The sequence below is a fragment of the Perna viridis genome, chromosome 5 (genome assembly GCF_037379345.1).
Source record: "Perna viridis isolate PV_CMFRI_1.1 ecotype Kerala chromosome 5, ASM3737934v1, whole genome shotgun sequence".
NCBI classification, from domain to species: domain Eukaryota; kingdom Metazoa; phylum Mollusca; class Bivalvia; order Mytilida; family Mytilidae; genus Perna; species Perna viridis.
This window is the reverse complement of record NC_142449.1, coordinates 4,857,963-4,883,214: the sequence shown is the minus strand read 5'-3', so window position 1 is coordinate 4,883,214 and position 25,252 is coordinate 4,857,963. Positions and strand designations below refer to the sequence as shown.

The 25,252-nt window shown below is 32.0% G+C and overlaps 1 protein-coding gene across 1 annotated transcript in view; it reads left to right on the top strand.

Moving 5' to 3' along the window:
- The window catches only part of LOC148615689 (E3 SUMO-protein ligase RanBP2-like), a 62,079-nt gene that overhangs the window by 3,325 nt on the left and 33,502 nt on the right, over window positions 1-25,252 (top strand). The window contains exons 2-19 of the mRNA XM_088582183.1: window positions 1,914-1,981; window positions 3,066-3,179; window positions 4,848-4,891; window positions 5,677-5,726; window positions 7,278-7,337; window positions 7,498-7,560; window positions 11,813-11,974; window positions 14,477-14,607; window positions 15,247-15,376; window positions 17,445-17,619; window positions 17,903-18,127; window positions 18,417-18,506; window positions 18,786-18,871; window positions 20,436-20,735; window positions 22,735-22,850; window positions 23,743-23,944; window positions 24,699-24,824; window positions 25,090-25,165. Of these exons, the coding sequence (XP_088438309.1) occupies window positions 1,914-1,981; window positions 3,066-3,179; window positions 4,848-4,891; window positions 5,677-5,726; window positions 7,278-7,337; window positions 7,498-7,560; window positions 11,813-11,974; window positions 14,477-14,607; window positions 15,247-15,376; window positions 17,445-17,619; window positions 17,903-18,127; window positions 18,417-18,506; window positions 18,786-18,871; window positions 20,436-20,735; window positions 22,735-22,850; window positions 23,743-23,944; window positions 24,699-24,824; window positions 25,090-25,165 (2,218 nt within the window). The remainder of the gene's footprint in view (window positions 1-1,913; window positions 1,982-3,065; window positions 3,180-4,847; window positions 4,892-5,676; window positions 5,727-7,277; window positions 7,338-7,497; window positions 7,561-11,812; window positions 11,975-14,476; window positions 14,608-15,246; window positions 15,377-17,444; window positions 17,620-17,902; window positions 18,128-18,416; window positions 18,507-18,785; window positions 18,872-20,435; window positions 20,736-22,734; window positions 22,851-23,742; window positions 23,945-24,698; window positions 24,825-25,089; window positions 25,166-25,252) is intronic.

Here is a 25,252-nt window from a genome sequence, read left to right as displayed (position 1 = left end):
AACTTTTGAAAATGAGGGTCGCATCATAATTTGCAAAGTGAGTAAATTTGATTGCATGATTAATATATGCATGACACCCTTATTGTATTGAAAGACCTTTCTCAGATGACCAAGTGCTTTTAAAAAACAGACAAATCTTATGGAACACATATATATAGAGGTGAATGAGCTGAAAATGTATTACTGAAGCCTTATGTCCCCCTATAAAAGAGTTAAGAATTCAGTTTCAATATGATCAGGTTGTTGTGTGGACAAAATTCATCAATGTTCTTGCAGTGAGGCAGCATATTAACTCATAGTGGTGATAAGGGCAAGAGATTCTTTACATTAATGACATGCTGTGAGGTGAAATGTTACATGAAATGTTACAAATATTCAATATTGCTCCAATTAAAGGAATATCATTTCCTATAATTATTGCAAGTACAACTTAAGGAAAATGTCCTTTACTGTTGAAGATATAGAAAATTATTGAAATTGTAAGGGAGGTAACTGAAATTTTGAATAAAATATCATGTGCAACATGCAATTGTTTACACCGGTCGTTCTACAAAATTTAGACCTGTTAACTTGAAAATATTTGTAAAATTAATTGTGCAGCAGAAATTAATTATTGACCAATGATTGACCTGCATTTTTTACCGTTTCGGGACCCTTGCTGCTAAGCCTTACAAATTTATGACTAAAGCCAGTCAAAGGTTATTTTGACATTGATTGTCAGTAGCCCAAATGATATACAATGTATCCATTTAATTACTAATTAATCACCAACAAAGAAATTTCAGTGGGAGGTGTAAATCAGAATGTGTATATCTATTGAGCCAATCAAATTTGACAATGGTTAACAGTAAATCTACCCTGCCATGTTGTGCACATGGCTAAATGCAAAGTTGAAGAATTGATAGTCTCCCTAAATCATTCTAATTTCAGAAACTGATTTACCTGATAAAAGAATGTTTCCTAATCAAGAAACAGTGGTAATTTTCATCAGGTGGTACCTTTAACACATACATGCTATAATTGACAAAAGAAAATGGCTAGCTTTTGTTTACTGGTACCTAATTGGCATTTGTTTTTTTTTTTGTTTTTTGCGGGGGGAAAAGCAGTAAATAAATAGAATGGAAAATTACCCTAGTCTAAAAATAGCACACATGGTAATGAAATAGATGTGATGCCATCATGGAGAATAAAGTAAGACTGAATGACTCACTCAATACAAATGTGTCCTTATATCCTGATATCAAGCAGGGAGTTTGTAATAGAATAAAATAGTAACAAAAATATTATAACGTCACAGGTTGCAGTTTTCAACAATTATTGCAATTTTTGAATTACATGAAAGCAATAGAAAACAATGAAACAAAATGTTACATGGTTCATGCTGTTTGCCAGAAATTAAATGGTTTTTAGTCTCTTGGATGATGATAATGCAGATTAAAAGTTGATATTGAAAATTTATACATGAATATCAAAATAAAATTTTCAGCATAAGTAAATAGGACCACTAAAATTATATAAAGTAGGTCAATATGTCTTTCTCATCTGAAGTAGTACTGTTACATGTATTTTAGGGGTTGAATTTTTGCGCATGCAAAAGTGAATGGTTTTAAAATCCTGGCTAAAACCCTGTATAGCTTATCAAACTCAATGGAACAATGTAACTACCCAGCCATTTCTGCTACACTAAAAAATAACCTCAGATGCTGAAAGAAATTTTGTCTCGAATCATTTGTTGTAACTAAATGTGGGAGTTAACAAATTTTCGCACATCACTATAGTCCATTTAATGGTGGACTTCACAATGTACATGTTGATTGTTAATGACAACAGAACAACCTCAGACTTCAAAGCTACAATGTAGCTTTACTATAAGTTTGTGCCATATATTCTTCATTATGTCTATTCTATTTCAGAAAAGTTCTAGGGGATATCAGATATCTTTATTGTTTTATGAAGCTGCTGATTTTGAAACAGCTAAAAGGTATTTAATGAATTACTCTAATAGTCATATCATGTGCCGTGTTCTAGGATTTTTCAAAATCCTAGGTTTCCACAGGAAAACTATAAATGATTAACTTTCCCACAGTTAAAGTATGTTTTGCGAACATCACAAATCTTTTCAAAAATTCAAATTTTTTACTTGCCAAAGGGAAAACAGAGCATGAAAACAATTTATCCTCACCTTAATTACACTTGCCCCTGTGACAGGATTGTGGAATCCTAGAACACTGAATTGTGTCACCCAGGGTTTGACACTAACTTTTTTTAGCTAGGTAGCCCAAAGGACTTTCTGATCAATAAATTTGGTAGTCCTCAAAATAATCTTACAGCCTTGTCTTTAGGTATAGTATGATTTTAAGAATAAATTAAGGTAGCCCATAGGACTACCCATTAAAATTTCTAGGTACCGGTAGTCCTCTCTCAATTTAGGGTGGCACAAGACTATCAGACTACTGTTAGTGTCGAACCCTGGGCACCAACAGAAATCAACCAAATACATTTTATACAACCAAACATAAAAAAATGAGTCATTTTAATTCATTCAATTTAAACCTAAAACCTTGTTTGAGTTTAGAAGCAAAAAATGTCTGTAAACACAGGGTCAACTACAATACATGTATGTACTGTACCTATCACAGACTTAAAATGTAACAAAACAATTTTTGTTCTTACCTAAATCTAAATGGCATTCAAAAGTTAAGTACACTGTAAAGGATGAATTAAGCCATGAACAAAAATCTATGTTTCTCATAGCATGCTCTTAAAAGTTAGGGTCTGTAGGTAGGCAAAACTATTTTTTTATCAAGTTTTTGACTGGTTAGTGTTGTAGGCACATTCAGACTTTAATATTTCCTGTCAAGAAATGGCAATTTTTTGCAAATCTGATTTTGTGGGTTTACAAGATATTTGAACAGATATCAGGAAAAGGTGTATTAACTCTGCAAAAGGGAGGTAATCCTTTACACCCTGTGTATTACCTAATTAATTATATATAAGTTTGCTAATTACTTGTGAGATAATTTAAAAAAAAATTAAGGATTGTTGAGAGTGTCCTACTCTTTCAGGTATCTAACAACTTACATCAGCTGTAGAGAAAATGTTCCACAAGCTCATAAATTGATGGGACAGATCTTAGAGGGTCTTAACTATAATGAGCAGGCTATTGCTAGTTATAAAAGGTGGGTATGGCAAAATATTGATATCAAATTTATATGACAATGCCATTGAAGAATGGAATAGAGAATGAAAAATGCCAAATGAAAAACAACCATTGTATACCGATGCTTTGGAGCAGTTTCATAATGTTATAAGGCCTTAATGGAAACTTGTGTGTTTTCCATAACATGCCAAATAATGGTCACTAGATCAGTAAATTTTAAGAACTTTTTGACAAATCCAGGACTGATTTTCTAAGCTTGAGAACCTGACCTAGTATTTTAAAAACCTTCATTTCTGGTTAGCCACTTTAATTAGTTTATGTGAATACCATACAATATATGTTTTACATGCTATCTAGTGGTTGGATAAATGAAAACATTGTGATCAGGAACATCACTGTTGAAAATGAATTTTGTGGAAAATTTCGATAAAAAAGGTTAGGGATTACAGTTGAAAAACAGTCAGTCAGGTTACTGGAAAGATGTTTCTTTATACCCAAACTTACCAATTTACAATTTTATCAAAGCAAACAATACACAATGACACTGCTATTCAAAAGATTTATCTTCTTATCCTTCATGAACTACTGTATGTCCTTTATTTTATTTATCTGCCATTTTATGTTCCTAAAGACAAATTTTATCCTTCATTTTAGCTGATCCAATGTTCATTCCTTAGAGCATTTCTTTAGTTACACTCTGTCAACAAAGAAGTCTATTATTATGAATTTTTGAAAATGATATAATTAAAGAAGTGGGCAATAATGAAATTCATCAGACCAGTTTTCCCTTAGTAATAAAAATATGTTGGCTCTTGAATTAAGACCACAAAGGAGTAAGGGGATTAAGACCTAATTTTGGCCCTATGTTATGATTTCAATTCAGAATTGATGATTCAAATATTACTTTTAGCCTGCTTTTTAAAAAAAATAATATTTTGAATTTTATGCAGACAATATAATCTAAAGACCCATTTTGAAAAAAGTAAAAAAAGTAGGTAATTTTGTTAACTATTTAAAATTTTCAATGATATTATCTACATATTGTTATATTGCAATCACCTTGACTGTCCATTACACCTTTTGTAACAGATTTCTGTGTCTATTGGAAGGAATGCCTAGATATTTGGTATATTGCTTTTGCACGATGATTTGTAGAGTGTTTCTTTTGTTCAGGTTCCTTACTCATCTGTTTCCTGTTTACCAAACGACTTATTAATTTTTCAGTTGGTACATAATTGAAATTTTCATAACAGATTTCTCAGCTTGTATTACAGGGAATGCTTAGATATTTGATTTATTGCTTTTGCATGATAACTTGACTGAAATGGTTGAGTGGGAGTATTCTTAGCACAAAGTAGCCTGCAACATCTTGTTTTAGTAACATATACAGTGTAATTACAAAAGCAAATTTCATTCAGCAGTAGACATTGACATATGGATATAATTTAGCTTTTGGACAGTTTTTACTTCATACCAAATAGGGCTTTGAAATTGACAAATTCAATGCACTGTTCGGATGTTTCTAACCAACTTTTCAAGTTCCAGCACCTAAATTGACCAGACCACACTTATTTTGTAACAATTATTCATCTGTTGTAGTATTTATATTTAGAGCGGATTGATCTTTCATTTAGGAGGTATTTGTACTTCTAACTAATGATGTGACATTATTACCCACTTTTTCCAGATCATATGAAATTGACAACAAGCAAAAGGATCTGATTTTGAAAAGTAAGTATGTTTTGTTTTTTAATTGCTCTCTGCTGGAACATCAGGGTTATAGGCATTCTGTCCATATTTCCCAGGATAGTTCTACACAAAATTTGGTTTGTTTGATAGAATGTTTTTAAATCGTTACTGTTTAGCCATTCCCATAAGATCAATTGTTTTTTCTGTCATGGGGAACCTATGGCTATGTACAGCAATCCTGTTCTGGCTTCAGTCCCTGATGTGCATTTGGTCTGTGTTTAATGATGAAACAATTTATCACGATATGATACATTTTATTGGGGTTTAGATATAATACAGGTCAAAATATAACTTTTTTTTTTTCAAACAAATGATGAAATTGCTATGCAACATGTCATGTCTTGAAAAATCCATTAATCTTTGTTTTGAACAAAGTTATAGACTTTAACCATGAAACCTAGCTTCAACTGAATTCATCATTTGTAAATCTGATGAATATTTTTTATTCCAAATTGAAGAAAATAGATGGGACAACATGCTGTTGTCACCCTTGTATCACGATAAGTATTTTATTGCTAGGTTGGTGTATTGTAACACAGAAACCCAAATTCACCTTAAATGTTACCCTTGATGAACCATTTCAGTATAATGCAACATGTTTTCTTAAATTATGACATTCAAACTTCTGTTGTTCTCAAATGCCAATTTTCTAAGTGATAAGCAACAGGCTGAGTTACTTCTATTTGATGTAAATAATGGTAAAACACAGTAATTTTCTGATACTAAAGATTTTAAATCATACTATTAATTCAGTATTTTTATTTCAGTTTGTGAGTTGTATAGTGCATTGAAGAATGTAGATGTTGGGAGACTGAAGGTAGGTTTTTAAGTAAGAATGTAGATGTTGGGAGACTGAAGGTAGGTTTTTAAGTTGGTTTTTGTATGTCTTGTAGTAGGGTTATTACATCTCTTTGGTAAATACTGTACCTAGCAGGTACAGTCGACTCCACTTAATCGCATATCGCTTTATTTCATATTTCGGTTCTTAGCATAATTTTCTCCTGCAGAAAACCATTTCCTATTATTCTATTAGGGAAAAAATCGCTTATTTGCATAGGCCTTGCAGGTGCATTTCGGTTTATTGCATAGAGAATTTTGCCTCATCCAGGTAAAGACAGGTTTTCCCAAATTCTATTTTAAGCCTTCAGGTCATAAATATGTCAATCATATTTATTGTTGTAAAAACTAGATTATCATCAATTAGGAGGTGTTAATAATGGATTAAAAACATAATTGACATAAAAGACAATTTAAATGATTTCTAATTACATTAAAATAAACAAGCACCTATGTGAACAATGACTTCTGACCACATGCCAAACATCACCTTATGATGCGGCTTGGGGTTCAGCTTGGGGTATTTTTGGTCCCTATTTAAATTCTTCCAACTACAAATGATATCAATGTAAATTTAATTTTCTTTAATGAGCTGAACAGTTTTTAGTGAGCTTGGGTTATTAGGCATAAATATCAACCGAAAATTAAAAGTCATCATTCATTCAGTACAATGTCTAATGAAATTCAACTACCCTAAGGTGCCCCATACTATCCACAGAATATATCGAGGTCAATGACACGTATAATACACAACTATCAGTGTACAACGGTGATTGAACAGAGGAATAAAAACGTGCAGACCATTTCAAAAGCCCAGAAACTGCAAACATTGATGAGTATTACACTGAATCCTGGCTGAAATATGAAATATGGGATTTTCTTTCATAGAAAGGTCTGGAAATTACTTGACTATTTATAGATGAGAAACACGTGGTTTTACTTAAAAATACACACAACGTAAAGAAGGTCAATAAACAAGACAAACACAATATATATTATTGTTTATTGATAAAAGAACGATACAATGAGAAGGTCTATAACAATTAAATACCAGATCAGAAATGTTGAACAGTGATATCCCTGGTTGATCCACAGTATCATCGTCTTACCTGAACTCACACTTTCGGTAAAATCGTAATTTCGGTTATAAGAATAGCCCGGTTATTTGCATAATTTTTACTGGCAAATAGGCTATGCAATTAAGCGGAATCCACTGTATTACATTGCATGAGCTTGTTAATGTAAAATAATACTCTACCAATGATAATATACAAATGCATATAACTTTTTCTGCTCCTGGTTCTGGATATGCAGCTTTGACTTGGTGCTGTGTCTTCCTTTTTCATGTTTTCCACACATCTTCCTGTTTGAAGGTGTTTTCTATGAATTTTTCACATTTACAATGTTCATTTGATGGTTTGCTTTATGTGTGTTACCTTTTAAATATTCTTCATTTGTTAGGCTTTGTTGAAAAACTAAATGTAGTTTGTTACAAAATATTTTAGCATCTGATGATTAATTCATATTTCAGTATTGGGTTGAACAGGCTGAGAGAGCTCATCCAAACAGTCCAGTTGTCTTCAGACTTAAGGTAAATTGTACTATATTAACTTGCAACTTATGATCCAGCAGAATCACTATTTTGTTTTGCAGAGCTGAACATTGTGTCAAACCTATATGTAAAATCTTGTGTTGTAGTTTTATGCGTAAATGTTTTTATTCTAAATTAAACTGTGTTATGTTTTTTATAGGAAAGAATAATGATGGGTGCTGCTAACTTTGAAGATATGGAAGATTTTTATGCCAAACAACTTGTAAGTTCATTTTATCTTTAGAAATTTGGACATTGAATAGTATTGTACAAATGTAGATTCAGCTATAGCTGGGTGTTTATGCCATTCTGAACTACTAAGTTTACTCTTTTTTGGAGCCTTCACTGTGTTTGAGATTGAGTTCTAGGTTTTTTAACATAAGTGAAAGCAGAACAATTTTTGAAGCCACAAGGAATACATCCCTACCATTTTTTAATTATTTATTAGGATGACACCAAATCAATACCTTTTCTCATGTAATTGTTGCACACGGTACAATATGAACAGGATTAAGATACACTACAGCTAACAGCTATTTTGACGATTCCTTATTCCCACGTTGGGTGTGGGCTATGGTGGTCAATTTGTGTCCACCCTTAGACACGTTCCCACCAGCCCACTGTGGACACGTGGTTGATCTCTGTCCAGGTTGCCCACACATTTTGGTTGTCATTTTTAAATCTTGTTTAGTTATAACAGGAATTGGAATTAAAACTTATTCTTATGTAATAAATATTACGGTCCTGTTGTATTACCTGTTGTATTATAAGAAGGTATATAATTGTATGAACTTGCGGTAACAAATATTTCACAGGTGTCAAAAGAGCTTCATAATTGACAGTCATCAATTACCTGTAAGGCGGGGATTAAAGCAGAGAAGGGTGATCATTTGCCAATAAATGAATTATAACAAAGTACCCGCGGTAATCTTTGACAGGTGCCATGTGATCTCTTTAACTGACAGTTAATCAATTAACAGTAGCAGCATGTTTGAATACATCACAGCGCTATTACTTGTCAACAAATAAATTGAATCACATGTACATTAGAAAATTTGATTAAATGTTAATCAAGTGTTACTTAATGGATAAGAATGTATTCAGAAATACTCAATAGTTCAACATAACTTATATATGAATTTGGAAACAACAATTAATCTTGTAAGATGAGTTCTGAGATAAATACTTTTATGGCCATATGATGGAAAAAAGTGCACCCTGCTTTTGCTTATACTATTTAAAATTCCTAAAGAAAATCAGCTAAGATTGGATGTGCAACCCCCAGTGAAAGATACAACTATTTACAACTGCATCCCCTTTTTCTACTGCACTTCATCATGTTGCTATGAATTTCTCACTGTGGCTGAAGATGCAGGTGTTCTTTCTTGAACCTTTGATCGACAGGTAATCAATTAAATTAATTGTCGAGTGTATTGTTTTAAGGAAAGATGCAGTATCGTTGATTGACAGGTAATAAATTATAGGAATATTGAGGATCTGGTTTAAAGAACTGGACAGTCAACCTGCGCGTATAAGAAAATGGCATTTACAAGTACCAGAGAAGACATATACACATAAGTGACTTAATCATGATTAGACGTTTATATGTACTAAGATTGAGGAATTATAAATTGGTTTATTTTTGTCAACCATAAAAAAATAAATTATAAGATACACAATGAGTGCGACCTTCATGGAATTTGAGAAAGGACATGTTTATGTATAATCAAAGCGATCGAGGGCGGGTGTTACAAACTTTGCTAAAATTTGAAAGTTACTCTCAAATATGATAATTTATTATGCATCCATTTCAACAACTACAAGTGAAATACAAAATAATGCAAAACATACCTGGGTTATTCAAACACAATTTTTATTTTAAAAGAGGTGTTAAATGTCGAAATTTTGATTTAAAAAAAAAATACTTTGGATGTTCCTAATACGCTTCTGTAATCATGAAAATTAAATTAGGTCTCTTTTAATTCTTTAATCTAAATATTACCAAACAATTCCTTCTCGTTAATTAGCAGTTGATCGACCACTTCCTGTATATTTGCTAAGTGTGACATGCTCAGGTATTAAGTAGTGACATTACACAAATAATACACACTATTTCTGGTACAATTAGTGAGATTTGACTAAATAAGTTAATGTTTTAAACACATTGATTTACTTTATTTCTAGGTGGCTATGATATGAAATATCACAAATGCATTAAAAGGTTATTACATTTTGTAAATAGAAAAAAATGTTTGTACTGATCATGATTTTACAAGAACAGTGAATATTTTATTATTTTAAAAAAAAAATACAATTGGCCTTGTGTCATTTACCTGTTTGTAAATTCCAAAACTAACAAATATTTCGGAAATGAAAATAATAATGTTTCTGGAATAAAGTTCGAAGAGATTCTAAAAAAATAATGTGATTTCAAAATAGAACACTTTAATGGAAATCTATTTTCAAAAGTGCATTTTGATAAGCGAAGATTTTCGGTAATTAAATAAAATTAAAAAGTCTTAATCAAAAGGTCTGAAATTTTGATTTAACGTCAGCGGTTATGAAAAATAAAAATAAAAACAATATTTATATATCTCTAAAGTTGCATGTTTATGAATGACGGTGTAGAATTTTAAATACTTCAGTGTATTATTACTCAGTCTTCTTATTATCTATGCAAATAAGACATGTTGTTCGTCGATCGATAACTGTTGCCGTGTCAACGAAATGTCAATTTATCTCATACCATGCTCAAAATACAGGGACACACCTATTGATGAAACGTGAAAAGCAATGATTGGACTACGATATTACAAAGGTGTTTATCAAATTTGCATAAGAAATTGAGGCACTTAAAGCATTTTTGTCATTGGTTTAAAAAAGGAAAGTATATAAAAGCCACCCCTAAGAATTATTACATAAGAAACTCGTCAGTAAAATAGTAGATCGTGAATACTCGACTTTCTTGAACATCGTAATTTATAATTTGTTTGCTATTGTTATATATAATAACAGAACTAATCGTAGTAAAAATTAAGTCAGTGGGAAAAAACAGAAGAAATAATTCATTCAACTGTCTTTTGTGCGCTAAATCTTAATTACTAACTGCACATTCAGCTTAAGAGGGGAAATTTTCACCCATCACTATATTCGGCTAACGTGTGCTCTGATGATATGTGGTTAAATCTGTTGCCATTTGAAAACTCATGAACTACGCGGTTCAATATTTCTGGATCATATATTATCTTCCCACTTTCAAATTTTCTTGAAATGACACATACTGAAATTGGGTAATTATAGACCAAAGTTAAAGTTGCATGCGTTTGTTTCAAACCCGTTCTTTCACTGAGAAAATACAACTGCATTAAATGGGTAGAGTTTGCAAATACTTGATTTTCTTGAACATCGTATTGTAACATTCTGATCAGATGCACAATATTTTTACATGATACATGTAGCAACTGGAAATGTCTAAATTAATGCCTTATGAATTTCTTTAAAAATTATAATAACTTTGTTTTTCGATTAGTCCAGGTTTACATTTCAATGATACCAAATAATGACAGGCTTAATTACGATGTTGGCCTTCAGAAAAAAAAAAAGAAAAAAAATAGAGTTCAAAGCATTTAATTCGTATAAAAACCTGATTATCTTAATTCCTAAGTAAACACCTGTTGGCCTCACAATTTTGGTTTGAGGCCAATTATACATGAAAGAAAATTGATTCTCACGGTCAAGGTGATGATTGACACATTGTTCTTTTATTTGTCAACCGTTTAAACTCTATATTAAAATTGCCGATCATGGATTAAATCCAATCAACAGGTTATCACGCATCCACTGGATACCATGGGCATGGATATTATACTGTCCACCTGACACGGTGGGCACATGGACGTCTGTTCACCATGGGCATTAAGGGTGGGCAAAGTGTGTACAACTTCATTTGCCACGGTGGGCAAGTGGAATTGTCAAAATAGTCGTTAGCTGTAGTGTATGTTTTAATTTTCCCTGCATCATGTACAGATCTGTCACTAACACTCATATGTATTTTATGGAAAAGTTGTAATTCTGCACCTAAATAAAAAGGGAATACTTAAAAAAACAAGCAAGTATTATAAAAATATTAATGGCTTCTTCCATTTTTTCTCTTCTGAAAGATTTTTATTTAAAGCATTATCCCCTGCTTGTTAAGTCATGCTTTGTCATAAGCATGTTGGGTCGAAACATATCCAAAATTTTAATAACACACTCCATTTTACTGTAAGTAAAGGTGAAGTTTTATTATTATACCCCCACCTGTTTTAATCATAATAAAGTTATCACTCCCTTATTGAAAGATATTTGACCTCAATAACCCAGGTTGTGAGGGAAGGTTGCTCTTTAACTTATTTTCCTATTATTGTCTGACAAACATGATGGTGATAAAGTGTGACCTAAGCTTTATTTTAATTCATAGTCTTTTTTCATCATAGGTTAAGAATTACACAGATGTAAACCTACATATAAAGCTGCTTGAACTGTACATGAACGAGGAGAAGTTTGGTAATGCTTACAGACATACCATCGATGTAGAGAAAACGCAGGCATTCTCTGAAAATCTCATCTGGTTTGAAAATGCTATTAATGTTCTTCATGTAAGTTGTGAAAATACATCAAAGGTCTGTTTAAGTAATAATAAATATGAATTGTAAACAAACTGCCACTTTAACATACATGTACATCTTAATGAACGCAAATGACTCTGGGCAAAAAATTTTTTTATCTCGCATAGTTATTGCTCTTATATCATCACTTCTAAATAGATTCAAGATAATAGCAATCATTTGCATATCAACATATTGGACAAGAATGAATGCAATTCATCACATTATGTGGAATTAATGTCCCTTAAAATAGATTTTTTACGACTGCAAAAAATTACAGTCAAATTATGTTTAATGCTGTGGTTATTGTCATCATTGTTATTTTTTTTTTCGTTTTGGTTTCCATGTGATAATTTTAAGTTGTTTACCAAATTCCTGAAATTTTGACACATTGTTACTTGCTGCTAGAGGAAGCTTTCTATTTAAAATGGGGTCACCGGCCCGTACAGTTTTCTGAAAAGGGGTAATATTGAGGCTTATTTTTCACTCAGTTTGACTTCTTACTTATAAAATTCTGTTTTATGAATTTTTAACAGATTTTAAATAGCATTGAGTATTGTATCCACACTTGACCCTAGTGAACAGAGTTCAACTTGCTGTTTTATGATGCTGTTCTTGGCAAAACCCTTTTTAGCACTCCTGACCAAAGGCCAAGTGAGCTTATGCCATTACTTGGCATCCATTGTCGTCGTCATGGACAAATTTTCAAAAATCTTCTTCTCTGAAACTACAAGACTGACAGGTTTAAATTTGGCATGATAGTTCCTTAGGATGTTCTGCACAAAATGACAATTGGGATTTTTGATCCATGAAAAAACATGGCTGCCGTTACTAGACATAGGGGTCAGAAGGCAGTTTTTTTGCAAATAACTCAAAAACCGTTGCCTTTAGCAAATTTCTGGCAGAGGGTAAAATAGTTAAGCATCATGAGATGGACCTATGCCGAAATTTTCAAAACCAGTGACTGATGAAGGAGTTACGGCCCCGAAACAGTTGTTTTGGTTTTCTTTTTTCACATGTACAACTTGGAAAATCTTCTCAGAAACCATTTAAGATCATTGAATGAAAATAAGCATAAAAGTTCTTAAGTGTATTGTGTTCAAAATGACTGTTGTAATTTTTAATCTGTGAGTAGATATGGCTGCCGATACTAAAAATGAAACTTAGGGGTCGGAAGACAGGTTTTTGAAAATGATTTAAAAATTGTTGCCTTTAGCAAAATTCTGGATCAGGTCATGAAAATGCTATTAAAAGCATTTCCTGTGTTAGACAATTTAGTTGATTTTAACTTAGCCTGTCTCATTCCTCAAGTTTTTCAAATAAGCAAATGGTTAACCAGGTGAGCGAATCAGGCTCTCTTGAGTCTCTAGTTTGATGAAACGCTCTCTATAAACTGTATTAAATGATATAAAATTTACATAAAACAGAAGCTTACTCTGTAAAATTGTAGGCCAGTGTATGTTCATGCAAGTTCAACTTTTTTCTCTGGTAAATAGAGCAATTTGAATCATGTAACTAAAAGCCTTGGTCTTGGTAACTCTGTTTTATAGAATTACATTAATTATACTGTTATGTCATCATTGTCCTGAGATGGGGTTTAATCAAAAGTCATCAATTATTGGGTTGAAATGCATTTATACTCTCCTTGTTAAAAAACAAACTTTCAATAGTGATCCAAATAAGGGTAGAAAATAAATCTTTGATTTCATAGATTATTTTCTTGGTGTTTCTCAATATGCTGAATCTATCCATGTATTGAAAAAAAAAATATTTTTTTGCCAGTTTTATATTTCGTTCAACAGCAGTGTCCAAAAGGTCCCAATTAAACTTTATTTTTTTAACAAAAGTGAAACCTTAGAGCTTTTGATATGCAGAATCCAACCATTATATTGATATTGGATATTGAACTAAAATAAGTAAAGCTTCAATTTCATATATTTTATGTTTAAATATACAAATTGATTAATTAAGTACTTCTCAGTCTAAGAATCAGGCAAAATGTATATTAGGTTTGGAACATGAAGAATAAAAAGAGAATAAAAATGCAGAAACTATATTGTATTATCCAAGTATTTATACCTCATAACCTCCAGAAATATCCATCAAAGTGTTTGTAAACTTTGCCTTTTTAAGATATTTAAAGGTCAGATTTAGTTGCAATACACTATGGAAAAACGGTGGGAAAATTTTCCCTTAGTTTTTCCCTATATAATCAGTCACAAAATATCTATGGCACAAAAGCTTTGGTATAAATTTAAATAACTTAATGGATGTTTTCTAGAATATATTTTAGGCATAAAAGACCCAAATTGAGATAAATGATGTGCCACTCATTGCCTGATTTTTACAATATGTTGTACTATTTGTCAGGGTTTGATCTCTGCTGTTGAATTGTGCCATGTGGAGTATTATCATTACATTAGATCTTATTAAATGATGTTTCTATTTTATGTGTCAAGCACTAATGTCAATGGTATGTATGTCTACTTTCAGGGTTATTTAAGGCAAGAGAGATGTCACACTGACACTTCATTTCATTCACATCGCTTGACAATTCTGTGTAACCTTGTGTATCTACAAATCAAAGAGAAAGAAATTGTAACCTGTTCTCAGTCTCTTTATCTGTAAGTAGAATACAAAGTTCTTACACCTGTATTGGAATTACCTTGTCCATCCATCTGAATTTCCTCAGTTATCTCGGCACAAAATGGATTGATTTATTTCAAATTTAATGTATGGCTTCATTTAGATAGGGCATATGTTGTTAGTGATTTTGGTTTCTGTCTACTATCAACTTCCTGTTTCAAATGATAAAAATTTTGTCACAAAATTATTGGTCCTAACGAATGGATTGATTTCAAATTTGATGTGTGGCTTAATATAGATGGGGTATATTTTGTAAGAGATTTTGGTTGCTCTCCATTGTCAACTTTCTGAATTAGTAGGGTAGGGCGTAATGTTCGTTATTGTCTACTTTCTACCTGCATGAAATATCTGCTTCCTCTCCTATGAATAGTATTGTAGTATAGGACAAATAATATTACAGGATGATGTTAAAAACTGATATTATGTGTAAATGGTTTGTGTAGTACATGTACTTATTATTAAAATATGGTGCAAATTATCAATTTTGTCATCACAGATTTTGTTGACATAAATTTGTCTTCAATCTGTTAATATGGAACAATTGAAGTTCAAAAAAAAGTTTTCTTTTAAATTAAAAAGATGAATTGTCTTTTGAATTGAATTTAATATGCCCTTAGATTGGATCAAGCTCTGCAAGAAGCATTGAGGATAAAGTCCCAGAAACCTGAATGGACTGCTGTGTTGGGTGAAGCTGAGGGAATGTATTACTTTTTGTGTGGTCTGCTTCTCCTTAAAAGGGCCAACAAGGTAATAAAAAAGTTTGGTAATAATTGTAACTAACTGTTGTTGTACCTATGTATAGTGAGTGATTCTTAGGTTGGTCTGTCACTATTTTGTTTCCAGGATAATGACTAAAGAATCATGCTTTCTTATCTATTGAAATTTTAACACAATGATTTTGATTGTGAAATACAAGTTTAGTTCAATTATAATTAATCAGTATTTATAGCCAATATCCATGTGAAAATAGAATGTTGAGCTAATATGTGACCACCAGATCAATTTCTGTTGTGCATAACAAAGCATTTCTTTTTATTATTGCCATTACTTGGTTGCCATTGTCGTCATCGTTAACAATTTTTCAAAACTCCTGACACTACTTGACCAATTAGAATTGAACTTGGTTTGAATGTTCCTTGGAGTATTTTGCGTAGAACTGATGTGGAGATTTTTGATCCATCGAAAAACTGGGCCGCTGTTACTAAAAATAGAACATTAGAGTCAGACAGTAGTTTTTCCAATATATCTCCCAAACCATTAGGTTTAGCCGATTCTGTCATGGTTAAAAGTGTTCAGCATGATGAGATCTATCTCTGGTCAAATTTTTGTTTCAATCTGTTAACTTTTGTGGGAGTTATTGCCATTTTTTATGTTTTTTTCCTATTTTAATGTTATTTCTTTCAAAAATCTTCTCCACAGAAATGCTTGATCAGTTAGAACCAAACTTGGTATAAATTTTCTTGGGATATTCTGCATAGAAGTGATTTGGGGATTTTTGATTCCTCTGAAAACTTAGCTGCTGTTACTAAAAATAGAACATTAAGGTCAGAAGTTTTTGCATATATCTCCAAAACCATTAAGTTTGGCCAAAATTTGATGTGGCTTAAAGTGTTCAGCATGATGAGATCTATCTCTGGACAAATTCTATCAATTGCCAAAATGACCCTCATTATAAGGCGTACAAAAGTCTGCAATGAGTCTATACTCGGCGTCACATAAATAACATACTGTTAAAATTTGAATAAAAATATTTTCTACGACTTTATTGACACCAACCGTCATTTAAATTGTCTTAAATGACTTGCTCATTCGTTTAGCCAAACAGCTTCTCAAAAACAAGTCGCTTATTAGCTTAAATCATGCGTAACAAATCCTTACGGGAAAATCCCATACTAATATCCGCCATGTTGGTTTTTACGGGACGATTTGTTTACAAACGAAGTTCGTAAGTTCCCGTCGAACTCCGGTGACAATCGTCTGCTTGATCAACTTCTCGGTATTGTACGTTGTTCGCGTAAAATAAATCCGAGATGTCCGAAATAACGCAGAAGTGCATTCTGGGTTCTTCGGTTTTTGGACAAACCATTTAAACGTAAACAACATCTCCTAGCAACCCGATCACTGTAAACATGGCCGACTTTTTACAATGTAAATATTGGCACCTAGAATTAAAATCTGACCGGAATTTAACGATTCAATGTTTAGGGAGAAGCCGTTTGGCTAAACGAATGAGCAAGTCATTTAAGACAATTTAAACGACGGTAGGTGTCAATAAAGTCGTAGAAAATATTTTTATTCAAATTTTAACAGTATGTTATTTATGTGACGCCGACTATAAGTTGTCCTACTACTCCTTGTTAGAGTTCTTGCCCTAGAAAGGTGAAAAATGTTTGTTTTTACAGTTTTCAACCAATATCTTGAAAACTATGATGGAAAGAAAATTTTAATTGCTGAACTGATCCTTATGATAAGGCCTACAAAAGTGTGTGGAGATCAAAGTTGTCAGATGACTCCTAGTTAGAATCATTGCCCTTGAAAGGTGAAAAATTATGTATATTAGCAGGTTTTCAGCCAATATCTTGAAAACTATTAAAGAATGAATGAAACTTTCAATTGACGAAATGATCCTTACAAGTGCTTCCATAGTCTTCTTTGAGTCAACATTGTTGGACAACTTCTTGTTAAGAGTGATTGCCCTTGAAAGGCAAAAAGTTAACCAGTTGAGCGATTCAGGCTTCTGGGAGCCTCTTGGTTAATAAAGGACCAGTTTGTTTGGAAAGATGCTAATTACTTCTCATCTACCTTTTAATTACAGGGCCAGTTGGTTTGGAAAGATGCTAGTTCCTTTTCATCTGTATGTTTCCTCCTGAGTTGTAGTTACCCAGTTATCAACAGGATATCATCATGGTATACCCAGGCCAAATCTGTGCAACTTCAGAAGTTCTATGATCATATTCACTTGTTTGGGTGTTATAGACTGAGTCAGGCTGGTAGGTTCAAGTTTTTTTTTAAACATATCTGCACTTTCTCTGGCTTATAATCAGACATTTAGAGGCTAAATTTTCTGTTGGTAAATTAAAACTGCTGTATCCCCTGTAAATGTTGTAAATGTTTAAATTTGTCAGTCTTCTCACTAATTGACAAGTAGAAATATTTTACTGTTAGTATCTTCAAACATTGGGTATGTTCTGCTATAATGTAACAGTGTGTTTGTATATTATACAAAAATCAGAATCTCAGTGAGAAGTAAGCTTCTCACCTATTTTATTGTAGGTTATATTATTAACTCACTGTTGAAGAGTGATGTTGGTACTCAACTTAACTCTCAGATGCAGCAACTGAGGAGTCGCCAGGCTCGTGACAAGCTATATGACATCATGTTTACCATGCGTGAGATGAGGGAGAAGAAAGGCCAGTCATACCTAATACAGTCTGATGGTTACTGTTCTGCCCAAGTTGTAATTCCATCTAAGAAACATGTGGCTGATAGTGATTTTGGTAAGTTCATACTTTATTTTAATTACTCCTTCAGATGTTAATGAGTGGATTGGTATACCATTTATCTCCATTCGTCAGTATTACACAATATTTTTTGTCGCTGTTTTCTCTATATATCTTGATAGTTGTGATAAAACCTGTTCCTGTTACTTACTCCTCCCAGCCATTACATAATACATTTGTATTGAATAGAAGAAAAAAAATCCTTTTCAACATGCCTATACATCATTTATGGATTGTGTGTATTTCTTTATGCGTAGATTATGTGAGTAAATGTCTCTTGTAATAGGTGTACAGGAGTTGTTCCCTGAGAATTTACATCAGTTGGTGTGGCTGGCTCTACAGAAATATTCACTCAAAGACCTTACGCAACCTGACTGTAAGTTAATATAGATAATATCAGTTTATTAGGCATAGAGATGCTTGGTTTAAAAAACAAAACAAACAAAATGAAATTGATTATCCACATAAAATTGTCTTTACAAATTAATGTGAAATATTTAAACTTATAATGAAATTAAAAAAAAAAAATCAAAAATTAAATTTGATATTGTGTTCTACATTAGATATCATCATATCATAACTTACAGTGTATTTTGAAGATTAGTATGTATATTCATTAACAAATGTAAAGATTATAAGATATTTGTTGTTACAGATGGTCTAAAAGTTTACAAGTTTCCATTTAGTACTGGAGAAGTTGACAGTTCAGCTCTAGAATCCCTCTGTCAACTTGACATACAGGTATTACATATCAAAAATGTTAATCAGTATAGTGCCTAAGTATCAACTTTGATGGTTCACAATTTAACATTTTGCACTGTGTTTAGTCCAATTCAAACATTTTACTGTAAAAGCAGACTTTAGGTGATGCTCAATGATACAATCACTCTGCCATTAGAAGAAGAATTTGACCAACTACAAGTTCTGAACATCAATTAGGGTTAATTTATTACTAGTTGTATGTGTGTGAAACATTGTATCGATGGATTTGAAATATCCTTAATTTACATGTAGCTACATGTACATGTATGCTGTCAGATAAGCGAGAATGTAGCTATATGTGCATGTATGCTGTCAGGGGTCGCGCTGGGCTTCACCAGTGTCGCAATTTGCAATTTTTTATTTTATCTGGCGACAAAAATAACCAGTTGGCGATTTTCTTGGCGCCTAGGTTTTGTGTATTAAAATTAACAGGAAGTTTATCAGCAACAGATATTCTCTCTAATTAAACAATTGTGTTGACACTTGGTCAGAGTTAATTGACCATGACCAATTTACGACTGAAGGCAATTAAAGGTAATTAGACCAGGTGACCGTGACTGGCAATATCCTCATGGGAGGTGTCAATCAAATTTAAATATATTATTGAGCCAATCAAAACTCTCATCATCTGGTCAAAGGGAAACACAATTATGGCCATGTGCACGTGGCTACATACAAGCTTCACAGCCCTGTGATACATTCTGAAACAGACTTACCTAATAACAGAATAAATTAAATCCAATTAACAATGATTATCCCATCAGGAAGTGTCTAAATACTTCGAAATGAAAGAATTGATGGATGACATTTGTTTACACGTTTGGCAGGAAAATCAGTAAACAAATAGAATGGGGATTCCCAAAATCTAATTAAGGAAATACTACTCAGATATCAAAATAATCATACAGGGACACAATTTATGGTACAAAATGTAGTTTGCTAGAAATTTTATCACTTGAAAAAAGAATCAAGTTTGTTAAAAATCAAATTATATTGTAAGATAAATTAGACCATAAAGGACAATGATGAACATGTTACAAAATCAGGGACTATATAGTTATATAAAGTCCTTGATAGAAATAAAATACCTGTTTCTAGAGTAATACTTTTATTATTATATGCATATGAAAGTGACAGACGAGCTAAAAACCTGCTTTATACATGAATCAAGAGTGAATCTAGGTACATCCATGTATGTCATGAATTGAGAAGTTATTTTGATGAATTCACCAAGATGATTCATCAGTAGACTTAATACTATCATATTTTGACACCCTTTGGCTTTAATTTCTGAAAGTTGGAGACAAAAAATGGCAGCTGACGATTTTTCTGGTGACAGAATTTTGGAAGCCAGAGCAGCCCCTGGCTGTTAGATAAGTGAGAATGTAGCTACATGTACATGTATGCTATTAGATAACTGATAATGTTGTTACATGCACATGTATGCTGTTAGATAACTGAGAATGAAGCTACTTGTACATGTATGCTGTTAGATTACTATCTATTACTTATTGCTCATACATATTTGTAATTCTATTTCAAGGCTTTCTTCTTGGCAACAGTTAGATGTGCTGTAATAAGCTATGAGGAACAACGTAAACTTGGACGGAAGGATCAGTTCAAACCATACCTTCTCCCAGCATGCCTTTGCCCTAGTCTTTGTACTCACCAACAAATTGAGTGGTGGGCTTCCATGTATAAGTTCCATATTGGGAAAGGAAAGGAAAACTTTGGTAAACTTAGAGCTACTATACAAAGAGGATTAGATGTGATAAGACTACGTGGGTCTCATGGATTGTCTGTTACAGCTATTACTAATATTGCAAGATCCCTAGATTCAAGGGTTAGTATTAATTTATAAATGTATGACAACATAAACAAAACAAGAAAATTGAGATTGTGGAATGAATCATTAGTTTATTTAGAAAAGGTTATAAAGAATTCTATACTGTATTTTGGTGTGTATTATATGCATTTATATATTGTGCGCAGTGCAACTTTGAAGGTCAAAAAGTGTGAAAAAAAGTTTTTTTGGACTGAAGTAGAATTTTGTAAAGCAAAAAATCAATGTTTTGCACTTGCACGGTCAACCTTGATGCAGTATTTCCAACAAAATTGTGAAGAAAAGAAACTTATTTTCACACTAAAATATCCTGTTAAGATCAGTAGCTACATAAATTGGATAATTTTTAATTTGAAAGCATGGTAAAATTACCACAGGATGTAAAAAATGGCTTACATGTATTGAGCAAAATCTTAAGTTGGGGAAATCGGGGCATTACCGGTTTTGGTTGTCATTCAAATTTCATGACAAACATTTTCAGCTGCAAAAGTAACATATTTTTGGGACTATAAGTCAATATTTTTTTCAGTAAAATGTCAGCCTCAACTAATCCTCCACTTCAACTTGTATAAGGATTTTTTCATAAAAAAAAGTTAAATCTACAAGTGATTTTATTAGAATTTATTATATTATGTTGATTATTATCATTCATAATATGGGGTAAATTGTTATCACATAAAACAAAAGCCGTCAATGCAAATCAAACCGGGGATTGAATTCAAAAGGTAATTGGTCAGTGTTGCTATTCATTTATGAATGAATACGTTGTTTTATATTTAGACATCCCTAATTGCTATTCTCCAAATTCTTTAAAATATATAAACAAACTGTTGAAGATATGTTTACAAAATCTTTCATCAGATCATGTATTCCAGAGTTATCAGTCCTTTTATATGCAATTTTTTACCTATTTATGGTATGTTGTAACACACTGGCATGTTGTGCAAATTATAATCAATCAAAATGTTATCCAATTGGCTAATTTCAACAAGATTTAAAGGAAGTAATTTTTTTATTGTCCCCCGCAACGCATCTCAAGGGGACATGGAAATGCCGTCCTTCCATGTTTTCCACACTTTTTTTTGTTATGCTTTTACCAAATAAGTTTGTTTTTGGTATATAGTCTTATTATGATTAGTTACAGATTAAGTTTGACTTTGGTTACGGTTGAATGATTTTTATAGAAGTTATGGCCCTTTGACTTAATTTCAGTGAATTTAAAGTTTTCCTCACTTTGTTTTTTTCGCGGGGACATTGGAACGTTGTTCTTTTATTGTGTTTTAGAATACCTGATTGTATTGTTTATTAATTACCTGTCTTAATTTTGACGGGTTATCCAGACTTATTTCACACCGGGCTATTAACACTTGACATATTTACAACCTTTGGGTTTCAATATCAGAGCAATTGACACAGAATTAAATAAAACTAATAAACATCATTTGCTTAATTAAAAATACTAACAAACTTAACAATATCATCTAAAGTTACTTCGCTTGAATAATATGATTTGAAAAACTTCCTATGGCACCTAGGGTGTACGTCGATAACCTTAGATGCATGTCTGACCCTTGACTTATCTATGTTTTTTCATTATACTCCACACTGACTTATAGGTAAAAAAATATGGTATTTAATAAGGAGGGTTTAACAAAAAATGGACTTAAATTATGGTTTTTAGTTGTTTCATTTTAATCTTTAACCATGTTCATAAGAAAAAAATATTGTACAACCTTTTTCTGAAACATTTTAATAAGACATTTCAACATGATTTGAAGAAAATATCATTTAAAATTCAATACTTAAAGACCTAAATTTACTTTCTTTCAGCAACATTTCACTTCCAGTTTGTTTGTTTACATTATGCAATTTTTCAATCCTTGATTAATTCTTGTATATTGATGCATAATATGCACCCCATGCTCTGGAAATGATTTCTATGTGCGTATTACACACGTCAAAATGTGGTATAAATTATTTCTTATACTTACACTTCTAGGCAAAAGACTGTGAAAAAGTTCTTACTGAGGAATCACAAGATAAGCTTAATGCTTACAGTACCAGGGCTTCTATGTACTGGAAAGAGGCATTAGCAATTGCAGAAAGACTTGAAAGGTATTGAATATATACTGATGTCACACCATGTTACCTTGTGTAAGGTTACCCAAAATATCACAAGACACCCATTAAGCAAAGCAAAACATGATGGCTTGACTGAGGGGAGAATAAGATGAGTTAGTTTCTTGTTTGTTTTTTTTTGTATCTTTTAATATGACATTGAGTATTCCATTTCTCATTTTTATGTACAATTTTTTTTTAGCTAAATTATGAAATATGAACTTAAGACGGTAGACCTAGGGTAAGGAACATAACTCTTACTAATCATTGGAACATTTATATAAAGTATTTAACATCAATCTCATTTATGCATCAAAGTAACTTGGATTGATTTCATTCTTTTTTCAAAAAGCTTGATAGGCTTTGATGAAATTGAATCTGATGCAAACATATCACTGATTTAAGAGTAATGTCCCTTACCCCAGGTCTACTTTTGTGAGACAACAAATTAAACTTATAATAAAAGTTTCTTATTTTCTTAACCTGACATTTATTTTATCTTGCAAATGGATGTGCAAAGTTTTCATAAATGTTTGCAAATCAGTCAAATGACATGTAAGGCATAGAAATGAGATGGATGTTATGTCCACATCTGCAATGTATTCCATGATAATTGATCAGTTGTTAACAAAATCAGAATGAAATTTGAATTGTCTTGAATACAAAACTAATCATAACATGTAAGTATATAACTGAATTTGATCTGATGAATCTTTTCTAATATATTGCTAAACCATGGGCAAAATCACCACTGACAGATTTGTCCCATATCAAATCAGATGTGAATTGATAAGAACAACCAAAATAAATCATAGATCAATAGATTTTGAGCACATTTAAAGGCTTTGAAGAGAAGACTATAAATAAAATGTTTGGTATGAATTTCCAGGAAAGTATCTCAGAGACTGCCAAAGGAGAGATTATTTGATGATAAGGACTTTGGATTAATAGACTCCAACCAGATTCAAGAGATTAAAGATCAGGCAACATTCTCCCTAGCAACAGTTGCTATGAGGAGTGGTGATATTGAAGAGGCTAAATCTATGTTTGAATCTGTCAAGACTCCTCTTGCTTCATTTTATCTTGCAAAGGTTAGTGTCTTTAAAACAAGGAATAAACACAGGAATATTTTTGTATCTTAACCAAGAAGTATTTTCGTGTACATATAAATATTCTTAATTACATTTTTACCAACAATAACATTGAAATTATCTTCACATAAATGCCTTTTCCTTTAATCCCAACCATAGTCTCAAATACATGCATAAAGGAAGGATTTATCATGAATCAGTGGGTAGTAAGTTCCACTCCATGAATATTTTATGACAGTTAGTGGAAGTGATATCAGCAGGTGCTTGAATGATAAAACCTAATGTACTTGTAGGATGCAAATTAACAGGATGGTGTGTCCTAGTATTGATGTGAAAAAACTAGTTTCTGCAAAATAATTTCTGATGAACCAAAGGTTTTAAGATACTGTTATTTAGAACTTAAAATGTTTTAGTATTGGATAAAACCTATTTTTATTGTTATGAATTAAACTATAAAATTCTAAATTCAGAACATTGAAGTCCAAGTTGCTGATTTGCTTTTGTTACTTTGTATGTATGATTTTAGTTACTTTTTGTTCTTTGTTGTGTTTGTCTGTTTTCCATGTCTGGTCTTTGTCCCTGGATTGCATTCTTTTGATTACCACTATAACCTTGATTCCCTTGATTACTTTTGAAGCATTTCTGCCCTGATTTGAATCAGCATTAATCACAAAAAACCTTGAAAATGGCCAGAAGTATAACATACATGTAATTTGGTGAGAGCTTGTTCATTGTGTTATAAATGTTGTTTTAGATTTATCGAGATATGTCCGAGAATACAGACAGTATTGGTTTAGGGAGTGACAGATTGACATTGATGGAAAGGTCCTATGATACCTTATACCTTACTCTGGACAGACTGAAAAGTCAGAAAAACCAGGTTAGAAGGTCATACTCTCACTAGATCATTTTGTTTGCTATATTGATGCCTTTAAAACTCTTTCAAGTAAATAGTGCCGTTTTTCAGTTTTACATTATATTAAGTAAATAAAATATTTTTCTGTATTTAATTCTAAATTAAAAAAAAAATGAATAAAGGAAAGTACAACATGGCAGATTTCCTTTTTTTTTTTCATTAGACAACCCCCAAAAATGAATGATAAAATCGATATATGAGTTTAAAGGTACAAATCTATTTTTTGTAGGAGTTAGAGACTTCTGTATTGGCAGAAATTGATGATGTAGCCAATGAATTGGAGGGACTTAGAAATGCTGGAGCATGTAAGATTTCTTGGATAAGTAGAGTAGTAAGGATTGAAAACAAACACTTTGACAATTGTTGACTTCCTGTGCAACTGGTCTATGAAA